At 38.8% G+C, this 12496-nt stretch overlaps 1 protein-coding gene across 1 annotated transcript; it reads right to left on the bottom strand.

Moving 5' to 3' along the window:
• Window positions 1–2336: 2336 nt before the first annotated feature.
• On the bottom strand, window positions 2337–11805 carry LOC133958655 (integrin alpha-6-like). The gene is made up of 25 exons (XM_062393560.1): window positions 11511–11805; window positions 11303–11424; window positions 10759–10838; window positions 10397–10667; window positions 9965–10084; window positions 9604–9817; window positions 8742–8938; window positions 8334–8422; window positions 8096–8223; window positions 7896–7985; window positions 7741–7805; window positions 7267–7412; window positions 7016–7162; window positions 6745–6866; window positions 6501–6657; window positions 5664–5747; window positions 5504–5583; window positions 5343–5417; window positions 4886–4988; window positions 4604–4780; window positions 4417–4518; window positions 3780–3890; window positions 3574–3678; window positions 3243–3368; window positions 2337–2595 (listed from the first exon to the last, which is right to left on the bottom strand). Exons 1-25 carry the CDS (start codon window positions 11684–11686, stop codon window positions 2554–2556), a joined length of 3129 nt encoding a protein of 1042 aa, XP_062249544.1. The 5' UTR covers window positions 11687–11805; the 3' UTR covers window positions 2337–2553.
• Between the last annotated feature and the right edge of the window lie 691 nt (window positions 11806–12496).

Genomic DNA, 12496 nt, shown 5'->3' with positions numbered 1-12496 from the left:
GTGGAAATAGTGACATTTAATTGAATATTGATTAATTAAATATTGATTAATTAAATATGAATTAATACAATATTAATTAATTAAATTATTGATATAAAAAAAAGAAGAAGTCAGGATCAGTCTTTAAACCAAACACGGGGCTTATTTTGAATGTACCTAGATGCTTAAATTAATTTTAGGCTACGTGTGACAACAAGGGGTTAATTAATTTATTATTAATATATATTATTGTTATTTTATATTTCATTGTTGTTATGATTTTAAGGGTTAAAGGCTGAGTGTTTATCCTGTGAAAAAGTGTTTGTCTCAGACTTTCTCTGGTAAAAAAGGAAAATCAAGCTCTATTTATTTATAACTCAAACCAATAATTTTAAAGTCTGAAACCAATCAGAATAAAACTGTACATTTTTTATATTTATTTGAGCCAAAAAACCAGCTGCACTTTTTTTAAATCTTTACCAGAGATAGTTGAGGAGGAACATGTGTGAATGAGTGTTTGTATGTCTGGTGTTTTGTATAGTTTGTTGTTACATGTTCCTGTTGTGAGGACATGCTGAGAAGAGGTTGGGATGTTTTCAATGAGGCGTTTTTCTACTTATTTTCCTAAAAGCAAACAAAAGATGATGAAGACAGTGAGCTAATGATGTGACGTAAAAATTTGGATTGAAAATTGACGGAAACACAAGTTTGGTTTACAAATGCTTGATGTGTTTTCATAAATATACAATCAAAGATAAAAAAAAGTGAGGTTATGAGGAGTTGGTCATTAAGGAGAGTACATTGACGAGCGTAAAGTAATAATCTGACTCTTAATACATACTCTCGTGTCCGTATATGTTGGGTATGAAGCTAACGCCAGCAGTTGCTTAGCTTAGCTTGACTAAAAGGCTGGAGATAAAGAAACGGCTAGCCTGACAAAAAGTTAGGTAAGAGAATCGGCATACAAGCTCCTTAAAGTTAAATCTAATTTTTAACATATGTGTCTTGTTTAACGTGTTTAAAAACTGAAGAGTACAAAACAGGAATCAAGTTTTTTTCATGGCAGGTGTGATTACCTATTTCCCAATCAGCTGTCAGCCAATCAGCTCGCTCAGCAACCTGAGAACGGTTACGTTTTTTCTGCATAATAAACAAAAGAGGTTTGATGTGTGGAAACGTGAACTTTAGAGGTGCTAGTAGTTTTGAAGTCAGGTACTTCGCTCAGTACACTCACATGTAGTACACTTTGTACACACTTTACCGACATGGTGTTTAAATTCCAACCAAATCAAAACATGGCAGTTGGTGCACTCACTGGTGATGCAAATATTTTGGCAATCTCATGGTGTGACTGACAAAGTTTCCTCCAGCTAATCTGCTCAGTTTACGTAAAATAACTTTTTTGTGTTACACAACATGAAAATTATTCATTTTAACTTCCACCCGTCTCGGCTGCCGTTTTTACACATTTAAAAACAGGTTGACGATCCCTTCCCTTCCGCTACGTGTCCAAGGTGGCAACGGTTGAGGGTCAACTTTTTAACAGTTTAAAGTGCACAATTCAGACAACATACAATGCACTGCATGTTGTTGTAATTGTCAAAATAGAGTTTGTGAGTGTGGAAGTTTGAAAAAAAACAGAGACACAGCATTTGAACAGAGAAAAGCTAAGTGTTTCAAAATGTTTCTAGTCTTTATGCTAAGCTAAGCAGCTGCAGATTTTGTAAATACAGAAAAAAAAGCACATTTCTCAAGATGTCAAACACTTTTCTAAAGATGGAGTTGATGGATGGGACCAAAAGAGAACAGAGATGGAGAAAACAAGCAGAATGTACCGATGATGCAGAAGGATACTTCTGACGCTATTGAATGAGGAATATGTGATGTAGTCAAATGGGCTATTGCACAAGTTCAATACAGAACATGTCAAGAAAAAGGTTTCATTCTAAAATTGATAGATTTAAAAAAAATATACAAATATATTATTCATGATAAATTTGATTGTATCCTCCAAAACGACAAATGATGATAGGTGGATCTGATTCTGGAATAAAACACTTTCTAGACAACAGGAACCACGTAAAAGAGAAAACAGTGTGTCACAGTATTTCAAAGCAACAGTGTTGTAATAGTTTGTGAATTCGATGATCAGCAGTCACATTAAACCACAGAGGTGCAATGTTTCCACTGAATTTCAGGTAAATTGTTCATCAGCACAAACTCTACATGGATTCCCTCGACTCGCACAGTCCTTCATGCTGAACGTTTTTGTTTCATGTTGTCGTAAAAAAAACCTTTTGTTATCAAACAAGTGATATTTTCAGCTTCATTAAAAAAAAACTCAAGAAAAAAGTGTGTTGATTTATTTTTTCTTTATTTTTCATTTTATTTCTTACAAAATCTGCTCAAAGTAAATGTACAACAATAATAGAAATGGTCTGCATCGAATGTGTCTTTTCAAAGAAAGCTGTATGTAATATCATATATTTAAGAAAAAAGTGACCCTGGTCCCTGATGCATCAGGGACCAGGGTCATTTTCTTCTTTCAGGCTGTGAGAGGAGCAGTCTCTGGGTTTACAGCTTCTTGTTATGTGCGAGACAGGTGATGCATTCATGCTGAAAAGGACAGAAAATAAGGGACAATCAATGTGTGTGTTGTGGAATGGAGAGTAAATCATAGTACAGAGCTAATAATAATTCACTTTAACACAATAGTCGTAAACAATAATATAGTTGCAAAAATTGTTGCTCCTACAGTATATTCAAGACTTTTTGCCTTATTCACATTTTATACATTATCTTGAATTGAGCTAATCCAAATATTATTATTGTTATAATATACTTAAAGTCAACATGAGGGGCGTGTAACTGTTATTGTTTACTTCAGAAAACTATTCAAAATAAGGGACAAAATCAGTTCAAAGAAAACTCATATTAACATTGCTTCATACGATCAGTCAACAGCATTTGTCTTTTGACCTATTTTGCCTGAAAAGTGCTCTATGAATAAAGTTTTTTCCATTATTACTAAATTGTGAAATGCAACTTTATTGTCGGACAAATGTAAAAATTTAAGCAGGCCCTTCCTCCTTTGAAGAAACATGAAAATAATGTATTTTAGGAATAGAGCATTGCCATTTCAACCTGACATCACTGAAATGATCAGAAAACTGAAATGATTTATAGCGTTTAACACTTCCTCTTGTTCAATTGTTTAACCACAACCACAACACACATTATTAGAGATTCATTAAACTTTTTACCTTCCACATCAAGTAGGCAGAAACGGCCAGCAGCAGAAGCAAAGCAACGACTGTGAGTAAGATTATCCACCAGGCAACTTTGGTGAAGTATTCTGTCTTTTTCTCAAAGAACACTGTTAGTTTAACCTATGGACAATAATACAACTTTCTGTATTATCTGAGTCTTTAAATACATTAACAAGTAAACATTGTAAAATTCTAAAATAACATATCTTTGGCTTCTATGCATAAATGACAGTGTTAAAAGTGTTATTGTGAAGGATCTTAAATCCTTTTCTAAACCAAAACAGTAGATTATAATTATTTCAATTATTATTCATTCTGATGTTACCTTTGTGCCGGGCTTCTGTACTTTCAATCCAATATTCTCTGGAGAGTTGGTTAAACTGAGGGTCGCATCCACAACAATGTCAAGATAGTTCAAAAAGCTGTAATCCTGAATGAGAGGCACAAAATAAATGAGGTTGTCACAATAATAAAAGCTGGTTATGTCAACCCTTGAAGAGAGGAGGAGGTCTTTCACAGAAGTTGAATAACCTCAATCAAAGTGGTGTTCCAGAGGTATGAATGCAGAACCATCACTGCAGAGCTGTCCAGGCCCAACAGAGGGCAGCGTATCTCCACACACTTCAGTCCATCTGAGCAGGTCTGAGGAGGAGACACACACACACAACAGGCCTGAGGTCATCACACAACTTCACACTGAGTTTTCTCTACGCCTCCAATCCAACCTTTACTCATTTCCCCCAAATCTCTCCCCATCACAGACGTCTCACTCAGGGTGCATCAACAAATTCCTGTGTAAATAGGAGACGACTGGATTTGTATTTGTATGACCCACTGACTTAAAATTAGATATTATAGCTAATTTAGATGAATAGGACCCACATCTTTTTTCAGTGGATTTTAGTGCAATCCTCTAGTATCTGTAAAATGATGTATGTCATGTGACCTGTATCACTGTATACAGGTCTACCAGATATACAGGACACATCTCTTTAATTGGATTTTATCTTATTTCATTTTCAGAGACTGTTTAGAAAGTCAAATTATTTTACTTTTACCAAACTATACCAAACTTTATGGATGGAGATTTGAGGATTAAACCCAAACGACTGCACTCACTCTCATTCATGAATGTAGGTTCTTGTTTGTATCTTTAATAATGTCTTACCAAAGTTTTGCGTTTCCTTTTTTGTGAAAGAAAGGGGAACTGGTCAGTTGAGAGTGCTTCGTGTTCGGCTTCACGTCTTTTCCTCGCTGGGTGGAGCCAACCCTTGTTGTCAAACATTAGCCAGTTACAGGAGGGTTCACATGCAGTACTTACACAATAAAACAAAAAGCTGAATTGTCTTTATTACCTTTACGTGTTTGAGAGGATTGATTTCCTCTGCGGGTGAGCAGGAGACGGACTGGACACCGTCACTGCTGATCTGAGTCAAGTACAGACGCCATTTTCCCACAGAGTTCTCCTTTGGCCAGTGGATGTTTAGTGACGCGTTGGCGAAATATTTCAGTGGTCTGCCCAGATTAGTTATCTGAGAAACAGAAACTAACAATTTCACTGAACTTTGTTTGTGTGAGAGAAAAGAATTGTATTAATCATTTTAATGTATGTAAGTTAGCAACAAATGGCGTCTCACCCTGAACTCATATCGAACCCGGGTTCCAATTTCCTCCACTGTCTTTATGGCACTTTCACCTATCACGTTTTCACCAAGTGACACTTGGGAAGGTCTGGCTTGTCTGCAAAAAATATTAAATAAAATCAGATCTTTGGGGATTTTTCTAAGATTAAAACATCAATAATAATTACCAAAGAATCCAAATATTAGTGGACCAAACAAAGCTGCAGATTTAGAACCTAAAGATTTATGTCTATTCTCTCAATTCAAGTTCTATTTGGTTTTATTTCTGTTTCGTGTCATTAAAAACGTTAATGGTTAAACTGTAAGATATCAAGCCTCAATCACATTTCCACCTTATTATCAGCTGATAGATCTGTTTTACTTTCTAATATCAGAAGTAAAAGATCAATATCAGTCCGGCTCTGACAACATGACACAGCTTAAAAAGGTAGAAACAACATTCGGTACCCACCCATAAACTTGAAGCTCCAGCTCAAAAACCACTTTGGCGACTGCCTCTGCAGGTTGAATGGTCTGCACACTTGTCCTAAACCACGAAATAATTAAAAAGCTGTTATTCATAATCACGCGCAGCCCACTGATCAACAACTTTACAGTTCTGTCATCTCTTACGTGGTAAGTTGCACGGTGACGTTGACGTCTTTTGTACTCAGGGAAATGCTGGTCGTGGTGAGTAGGACATAAAAAGTAATCTAAGGGATTAGAACAGTCACTGGATTAAACAGGGGGAGAACATGATGGGGATGTGTGTATACTGAGCTGTGACACTCACCTCAGCGTCTCGTCTCAGTGGGTTTCCAAGCTCACAGTCTATTCGCGTTCCTTTGTCATTGGCTGTACAACTCATTTGTGTTTCCTGTGAAGACAAATTAATTTATGGTATGTGCATATATTTATATATACCAATAGTGTATATATCCAAATAAGGAAACGGTCAATTGAGGCAGGCGTGTATTTATCCCAATAATGTTATACATCCATCACAGCTTTTTCCTTGTTATTGTGTTTATTTTGTAATTAACCTTTACTATTTTTGTTTTCCACTTCCCCTTCACAACATTTTGTTTTGTTTCAAAACCATGTATAAGTATCTGAGTTAATAAATGGAAAAGGTTTTGGGTAAAAGTATCTTTATATCCTTATGAAACCCTGAATAATTTAATTTTAGATGTTGATGTTTAGATATTTTAGATTACTTAAGTGTTAGGGTCGAAATGAAACACAATTTTCTTTACAGATTAGTTTTTTAAATTTCCCTTATTTATTATCAGGTCTTGGTGGTTTACAGAAGTCAATGACATGTAGGTATTTTATTGTATTGTATGAATTTTTGTCTGGGACTGAAGATCACATTTTGTCTAAAAGACTAACTCTGGTACACTTATATGAACCATTGTGCTCATATTAATTATTGTACATTGTCCCTTTTGAAAAATAAGTTTTGATTTCTGTCCAAATTTCTCTGAATGAACATCCCACAGTGATAACACATCCCTGCCTGCTACGGGTCTGTGGATGTGTGTGTAACACAGTGTAGGCTACGTATGTGTGTGTGTGTTTTTATATTAAATGTTTTAATATTACACACTGAGAGTTGTCGTATACTCACTGCTGCCGTGTCGTAGATAACAGAGGAGTAATGAAGAGTATCTGGGAGCATGATGACTGAGTGACTCTGGTGGGCGTCGTCCCCGTTTCTGTTGGTCACAGTTATTTCCAAGGCTATGTCTTCCTCCGAGGGAGTGATGACTGCTACACCGTCCTCTCTGGAGACACGACCACAGGTGAGTAAACATTCATTTAGAAACACGTGTGTCACTCTGCTTTTCTTTTGGTTCACCTTTTTGTCTTACCTGGCGAGTGACGTGAAAACATCCTGATCCTTTTGTGTTTTTCTGGAACAGAACTTGTATTTTAACTCCAGGTTACTTTGGCAAATGTTGTCGCTGCCACAGCCCTTGCTTATCAGGAGGATCTGTTAGAAACAACACAGCAGATGTTTCTTTATACAACTGCATCCAGCGTCTTTACATTTGGCTTGACCTGGTCTCAAAGACTAATAGACACATTTCAAAGGATTTAATTCTGTCAGCCCTGAGGAGGAACAAGGACGTATGTTAGTACCTCTGAGACAGTGCTCCTGTCCTGGTAGAGGTTGAGGACAGGGGTCACATCGGGCAGATCTGCACTTGTCCTGGTCGTCTGACTGGAGCTCCACAGAGACACAGTGACGGAGACGGGGATGCTGTTCAGCCTGTCTTTGATATCATGCTTGAACAGAGGTTTATTGTGGATCAACATGTTTTAGGGTGTTGAGCTCTTTAAGGGACATTTGGACAATAATCATATTTATATTACAATAGATGTGATGGTACCAGAATTCGAAGCTTGGTGTCGACACACATTTCTCTCCCTTGTCCCAGGAGCTCCAGTTTTCCTTGAGATAAACCCACGAATTGGACTCTGGGAGGAAGTCCTGCCTTTCTCCTCTCAGCGTCACCCTCAAAGGTGAAGTTGAGCTCTAAAGAGAAACCATGAGAGCGTATAAGTGATACTAGAGTCAATCTTTTTTTTTTATCGATTAGTTTTATTTTTTTAACATTACAAAAAGTCTTTTTTGACATAGTCTGGCATATTTAGGGGACTGATATCTGTGAATTTGAAAAATTCAAATCCGATCCATGTAAGAATCTGGATCTAGTGAATTTAAATGTGGTTTCAAAAGGGGACTGTTGGCTGAAGTTTGTGCCATACGAAATTTCCATAAAATGTATTCTATTAATCAAAATACAAGTGAAAACCCTTGGATTCAATAGGAAGAGAAATTAACTGATGATAAGGAAACTCACTCAGTTTGGGGTTGAACGATGCCGGATGGGAGGTGAAGGTAAAACACGCCTGAGCTGTGAAATCACTTGACAGATATTTGTGCAGAGACATTGGGTGAAAAGCCAGTGAACCAGCAGGTAGAAGACGTTATAATTTGTGTTTTTGTCCAACTTACCATGTGCGTTTATCACATTGGTCCTCTGTGATGTCTATTTCACTTGGTTGCAGCTGCAGAGTGCTGCCAACACTGACCACTGGCCTCGCTCTGGACAAGAGGCGACAACACAACAGTGCAGTACAATAGAAAGTCTCCAGTCAACACAAACATAATATGTCCCTCGTATCAATGTGTTCGTGCTGTGGCTGTGAAATTACCTGTAAATAAAAACTGAATCTGAGAGCGAGCCGACGGCCAGGTCCGGGTACTGGTTATCATCCACATCCAAGTGCCCAGACAGAGAATATCCAAACAGATGAATGTTTTTGGATTCTGATGAGAGGACCTGGAGACGTGAAAATATGACATATCATCAAGGTCCAATCTCATTTTCTACGTATTTCCATTAAGACATTTGAACTGTGACCTTTTCGCTACAAGGCCCTCGACCCTCACCTGTGCTGGTTTCTTGTTGATCCCATCAGAGGAGCCACAGTAGAGATAGACCCGACCAGAACCATCATACGGGGCCCCCACAGCAACATCTGTCAGAAAACAGGCAGATGAAGACAGAGGGGGGGGGGGGACGTGGCAGCATGAATGGGAGACAATTGTAGAAGTTAATTAATGCGGCCAAAATCAATTTAAAGTTTGTTTGCAAATAAAATCCCTAGAGGGTGGGGAAAATGCTAAATGTGATTAGAATTGGATGGAAATGTTTAACTAAATAACGTCCCTACAGTGAACTTTCAGTTTGGTTTAATTGTGCTTTATTCAAGATGTGTTTAAATCCCAAACTAGTATCATATTCTCACTTTTCAGTTTATTCAGTGGATGATTCATTTAATATCAAAACATCACAACCTCCATAACCATCCTGATTGATGTCTCCTATGTTTTCCACTGCGAGGCCGAACAGGGAGTCGCTGTGTCCAAGAAGCTGAGTTGGAACAACGTCCGCCCAGTTTCTGCCTCTGTTGTTGATGTAGATGTAAACCGCTCCTCCAACAGAACCATCTCTGACGGAGAACTGTGGTGCTCCTACAGCAAGGTCCTCCCATCTGAGAACACAGCACAGGAACAGGACGTTTTAACAGTGTCAGTCAGTAGAACTGGATCAATGGGCCATGTTGGGCTCTGTGACGAAGATTGATGAAGACCAATTGCTGAATACTAATCCAAATAAAGTAGTAATAAGTCATGTTAATACAAGTTTTATAACTGTCTTAGTAAAAAGAAGCCTAATTATTCATCAGTATAAGTAGAATCATGTATCATTTATCATTTTGAAACCTTATGAGTATTGATATATCATAAAGTTGTCACACAGACAGAAAGGTCATGTCATGGCCTGCCAAATGACCATCAGATCTCAGTCACCGCCTAGTGGCCAGCTGCAGAACATACCATAAACCCCACCTCCTCCATGTTAGTGTATGGGACATGGACCAAACTAACAAGTCTGCACAGACGTTTTCACAGCTACATTCGAGATGGTATTTTTGAAAGTGAAAATAAATCGTCAGGCAACATAGAAGCTCATATGGTCACTTCAAATGTATTTGGACAAATACTCAGGACCACCAAATCAAGGAAACTTCCTCTGGTGACCATGACTATCACCAAATCACATTTTTATCGTAAGATTTTACAATGAACCTTAGTTTAGGATGGATTGTCCTACGTGCAGCACTTTTTAAATCTGAATAGATTTCATCAAACCTACCCATCATTGTTCAAATCCACCACGGCCACATCATAACCAAAGGAGGAAGCCAAGCCTGGACCAGAGAGGACCAACTCCACAGACAAACTTCTCCCTGCACCAGGATCCACTTTGAGAAAAGCCACCTGGCCGCTGAAGCCTCCGCGTGGCGCTCCTGAGACAACCGTCAGCTCACCCTGCCTGATCAAGGTCATACCAGAGTCAATGGAGAATCCTTGAGCGTAAAAAAATGAAGCTGGATTATTGGAAAGTTATACATTATAAAAGAAATATGCTAGATCTCTATGGCTGAAATATCCTTTACTACATGTTCAACATTTCATATACCATCAATTTGACTCTGACCGGACTAGAAACTGACCCAGGTAGCTGTCTCTCCGGAGAGGAATGAGCTTTGGGTTAAATCGGTCTATATCCCCCGTTTCACGAGGATATTCACTAAAGACGTCCAGGTTGTCCAAAAGCTCCAGTCGCACTATCCCTGCAAACAACAAGAACAAACATTATACAGAATACATTTTTTTTTTAAAGTATTATATCCCTGAAGATTTTGCGTTGAAAATATGCATAATTTATTGTCTAAAATGTGAATCGAATTAAAATATGTAGCTTATTCTTAAGGAGAAAAAGCATATTTAGCATTTAACACATTACAAAGGGTTTAATGTTAAAGTGCATTTCCCGAAATAAAAGAACAAACAAACAAAAAGGGTAAACCCTTATTTTGTCTCAGTTGCACATTTTAGTTTTTACTGATGAAACACCTGAGCTGCAGCTGTAAGCTTTATTTTACCTTTCCACATGTAAGCGCCGGGGGCCCCGAACAACAGCGACCGGTTGTCCTTTGCAAAAGAGGCTCCGTGGCCCTGCTGGCAGTACGCAAACCACTCGTGGCTGTTTTGCCGTCTGCTGAGGTGCTCAGAATCACAAACAACCCTCCTCCAGGTCCTCTCTTCCCCCCCGGCCTGCAGATCGTCACCTAGAAGGTAACACTGACCCGTCAGCAGGTGAGGGACATTCCCGCTGGGGCTCGAGCTCCACTGTTGGTATCGATGGGCACAAGTCTACAAGGGACGGAAGGGGAAACTATAAAAATCTGTTGACTGGTTCGTTCTATTCTGATTTTATTCTTCCAGTGCGGAGTGTTTCGCTTACCATTACATTTTGCCCCGGTCCTTGGCTCGTCACTCTAACTCCCATCCACTGGCCATTTATGTCTTTGCTTTTGAGGAACTCTACAAAAATAAACAAGCTGAGCTCACTGAGAGGCCAAAACATCACTTTAATACAGTAGAAAAAGCAAAACTCAGATCCTGCTTTTAAAATGCTACTTACAGAGATGTATTACTGGTATGTACTTAATGTATCAGATGTCTAAATGCTTATTAATTTTTTAATTTTAACTACCTCATATACATTTAGGGATCACAAGGTTAATATGCCGGACAGGGAGAGGTAATGAAAAAATAATCTAGGCTGTAATACATCTGAATCTATATAAATCTATGAAAAGTTCTCAGTGTTTTGGAACCGGCTGTACATATTCAGTATTTCAGTCAGAAAAGAAAAAGTACAAAATAGCATTTAATGATTATAAAGTAATATAATTTACATATAACTTGGGAAAATACACTTTACTCTCCATTGTTTGAAACATATTAGGACAATGCAATCTTCAGATGAAAATAAGCAGACAAACCTTCACTGTTAAACTCAATGGGCTGACAGCGCTCGGACGTCGTAGTCAGGTCACACTGGTAAACAACACCTGTAACGTTCACCTGGTTCTGGTGTTTTGCTTTTGGAGCTCCGACCAACAATCTGGAGGAAGACACCTCAAGTTGTAAAGACACACACACACAGAACTCTCTATCCTTTAGTTGAATAACGTACATATTGTCACTCACAGGTTCTTTCTGGCCGGCCTCAGCTGCTGGTGAAACGCAATGGAAAATCCAAACAGGCTTCCTGGATCTCCGCTTCTCTGCAGCACGTTGTGAGTGTCCAGGTTGAAAGCCGCCACATGAAGTGTCTGGAGGTGCCAAACAGTGCACATGTACAACATGTGCCAGTGCTGGGCCATGATTCAAATGTGTAATCAGCCGTTTTCTCACACCATGCACCGGCTTCCTGAGAGCACAGAGGGAGTTTATGAAAGGGAATGGCCCTAACAGGTGCTAACTGGTTCGCTGTTAAGGCAGACAAACAGAGGGTGTGGTGCTGAGACATTTACCTTGGTAGTAACAAAGCCGGACTGTTCAGCGTTTATGAGCTGATAACTAGTTAATATTAACCGAGTCCTACTCTGATTAAAATTAATCGTGAGACACACCGTCTGAGCAACCCTTCTTCCTCTACGGCACTCGATCATGGCAGATTATTTAGAAAATGTGTTTATAGGTCACGTAGCCTTTAATGGACGCTGTAAAAAAAATGAGTGTCTGACTTTCGCTCCAGAGATTTGCTGACCTGCCATTCATTCACTGAGCAACGGTAAACTTATCATGCAGGCGTTTACCACCTGCACCCTGTCAGGAAGTGAATGTTTATCGTTAAAAGTTCATTTAGGAGACAAACCTAGGCCTAAACTTTTAGGAATGTACGTAAAAATGAACAACATGTGTTCAGGATCCCGTCAGGATATGTCAGCCTCATCTGTAAATCACGACTTTTCACTTTGTTTTACATCGTCAAATACTTTACTCTGTTAAATGTCCCATCCATTAAGTGGGAGGAGGCGGGATTCAGACTTATTTTTACAGGCAGTGGAGTGGCCCTTTGATCTACAGGTTTCAGGCTAGTATAACCAATGACCATTTAACAGACAAATATCTTGTAGTCTGAGCCCAGCAAAAGGAGAAGCCTACCACCAGGAGGAGCCAGAGTGTCGGTC

This window comes from Platichthys flesus, chromosome 8 (genome assembly GCF_949316205.1).
Source record: "Platichthys flesus chromosome 8, fPlaFle2.1, whole genome shotgun sequence".
Lineage (NCBI taxonomy): Eukaryota > Metazoa > Chordata > Actinopteri > Pleuronectiformes > Pleuronectidae > Platichthys > Platichthys flesus.
Note: the sequence above shows the minus strand (reverse complement) of the source record. Positions and strands in the feature narration are given on the sequence as shown.

Coding starts and splice junctions, on each gene's coding strand:
- LOC133958655 (XM_062393560.1), bottom strand. CDS start 11,686: ATGGCCCAGCACTGGCACATGTTGTACATGTGCACTGTTTGGCACCTC. Junction 9,818..9,964: donor CCGGAGAGACAGCTACCTGG/GTCAGTTTCTAG, acceptor TTTACGCTCAAG/GATTCTCCATTGACTCTGGT. Junction 6,658..6,744: donor GTTTTCACGTCACTCGCCAG/GTAAGACAAAAA, acceptor TCGTGTCTCCAG/AGAGGACGGTGTAGCAGTCA.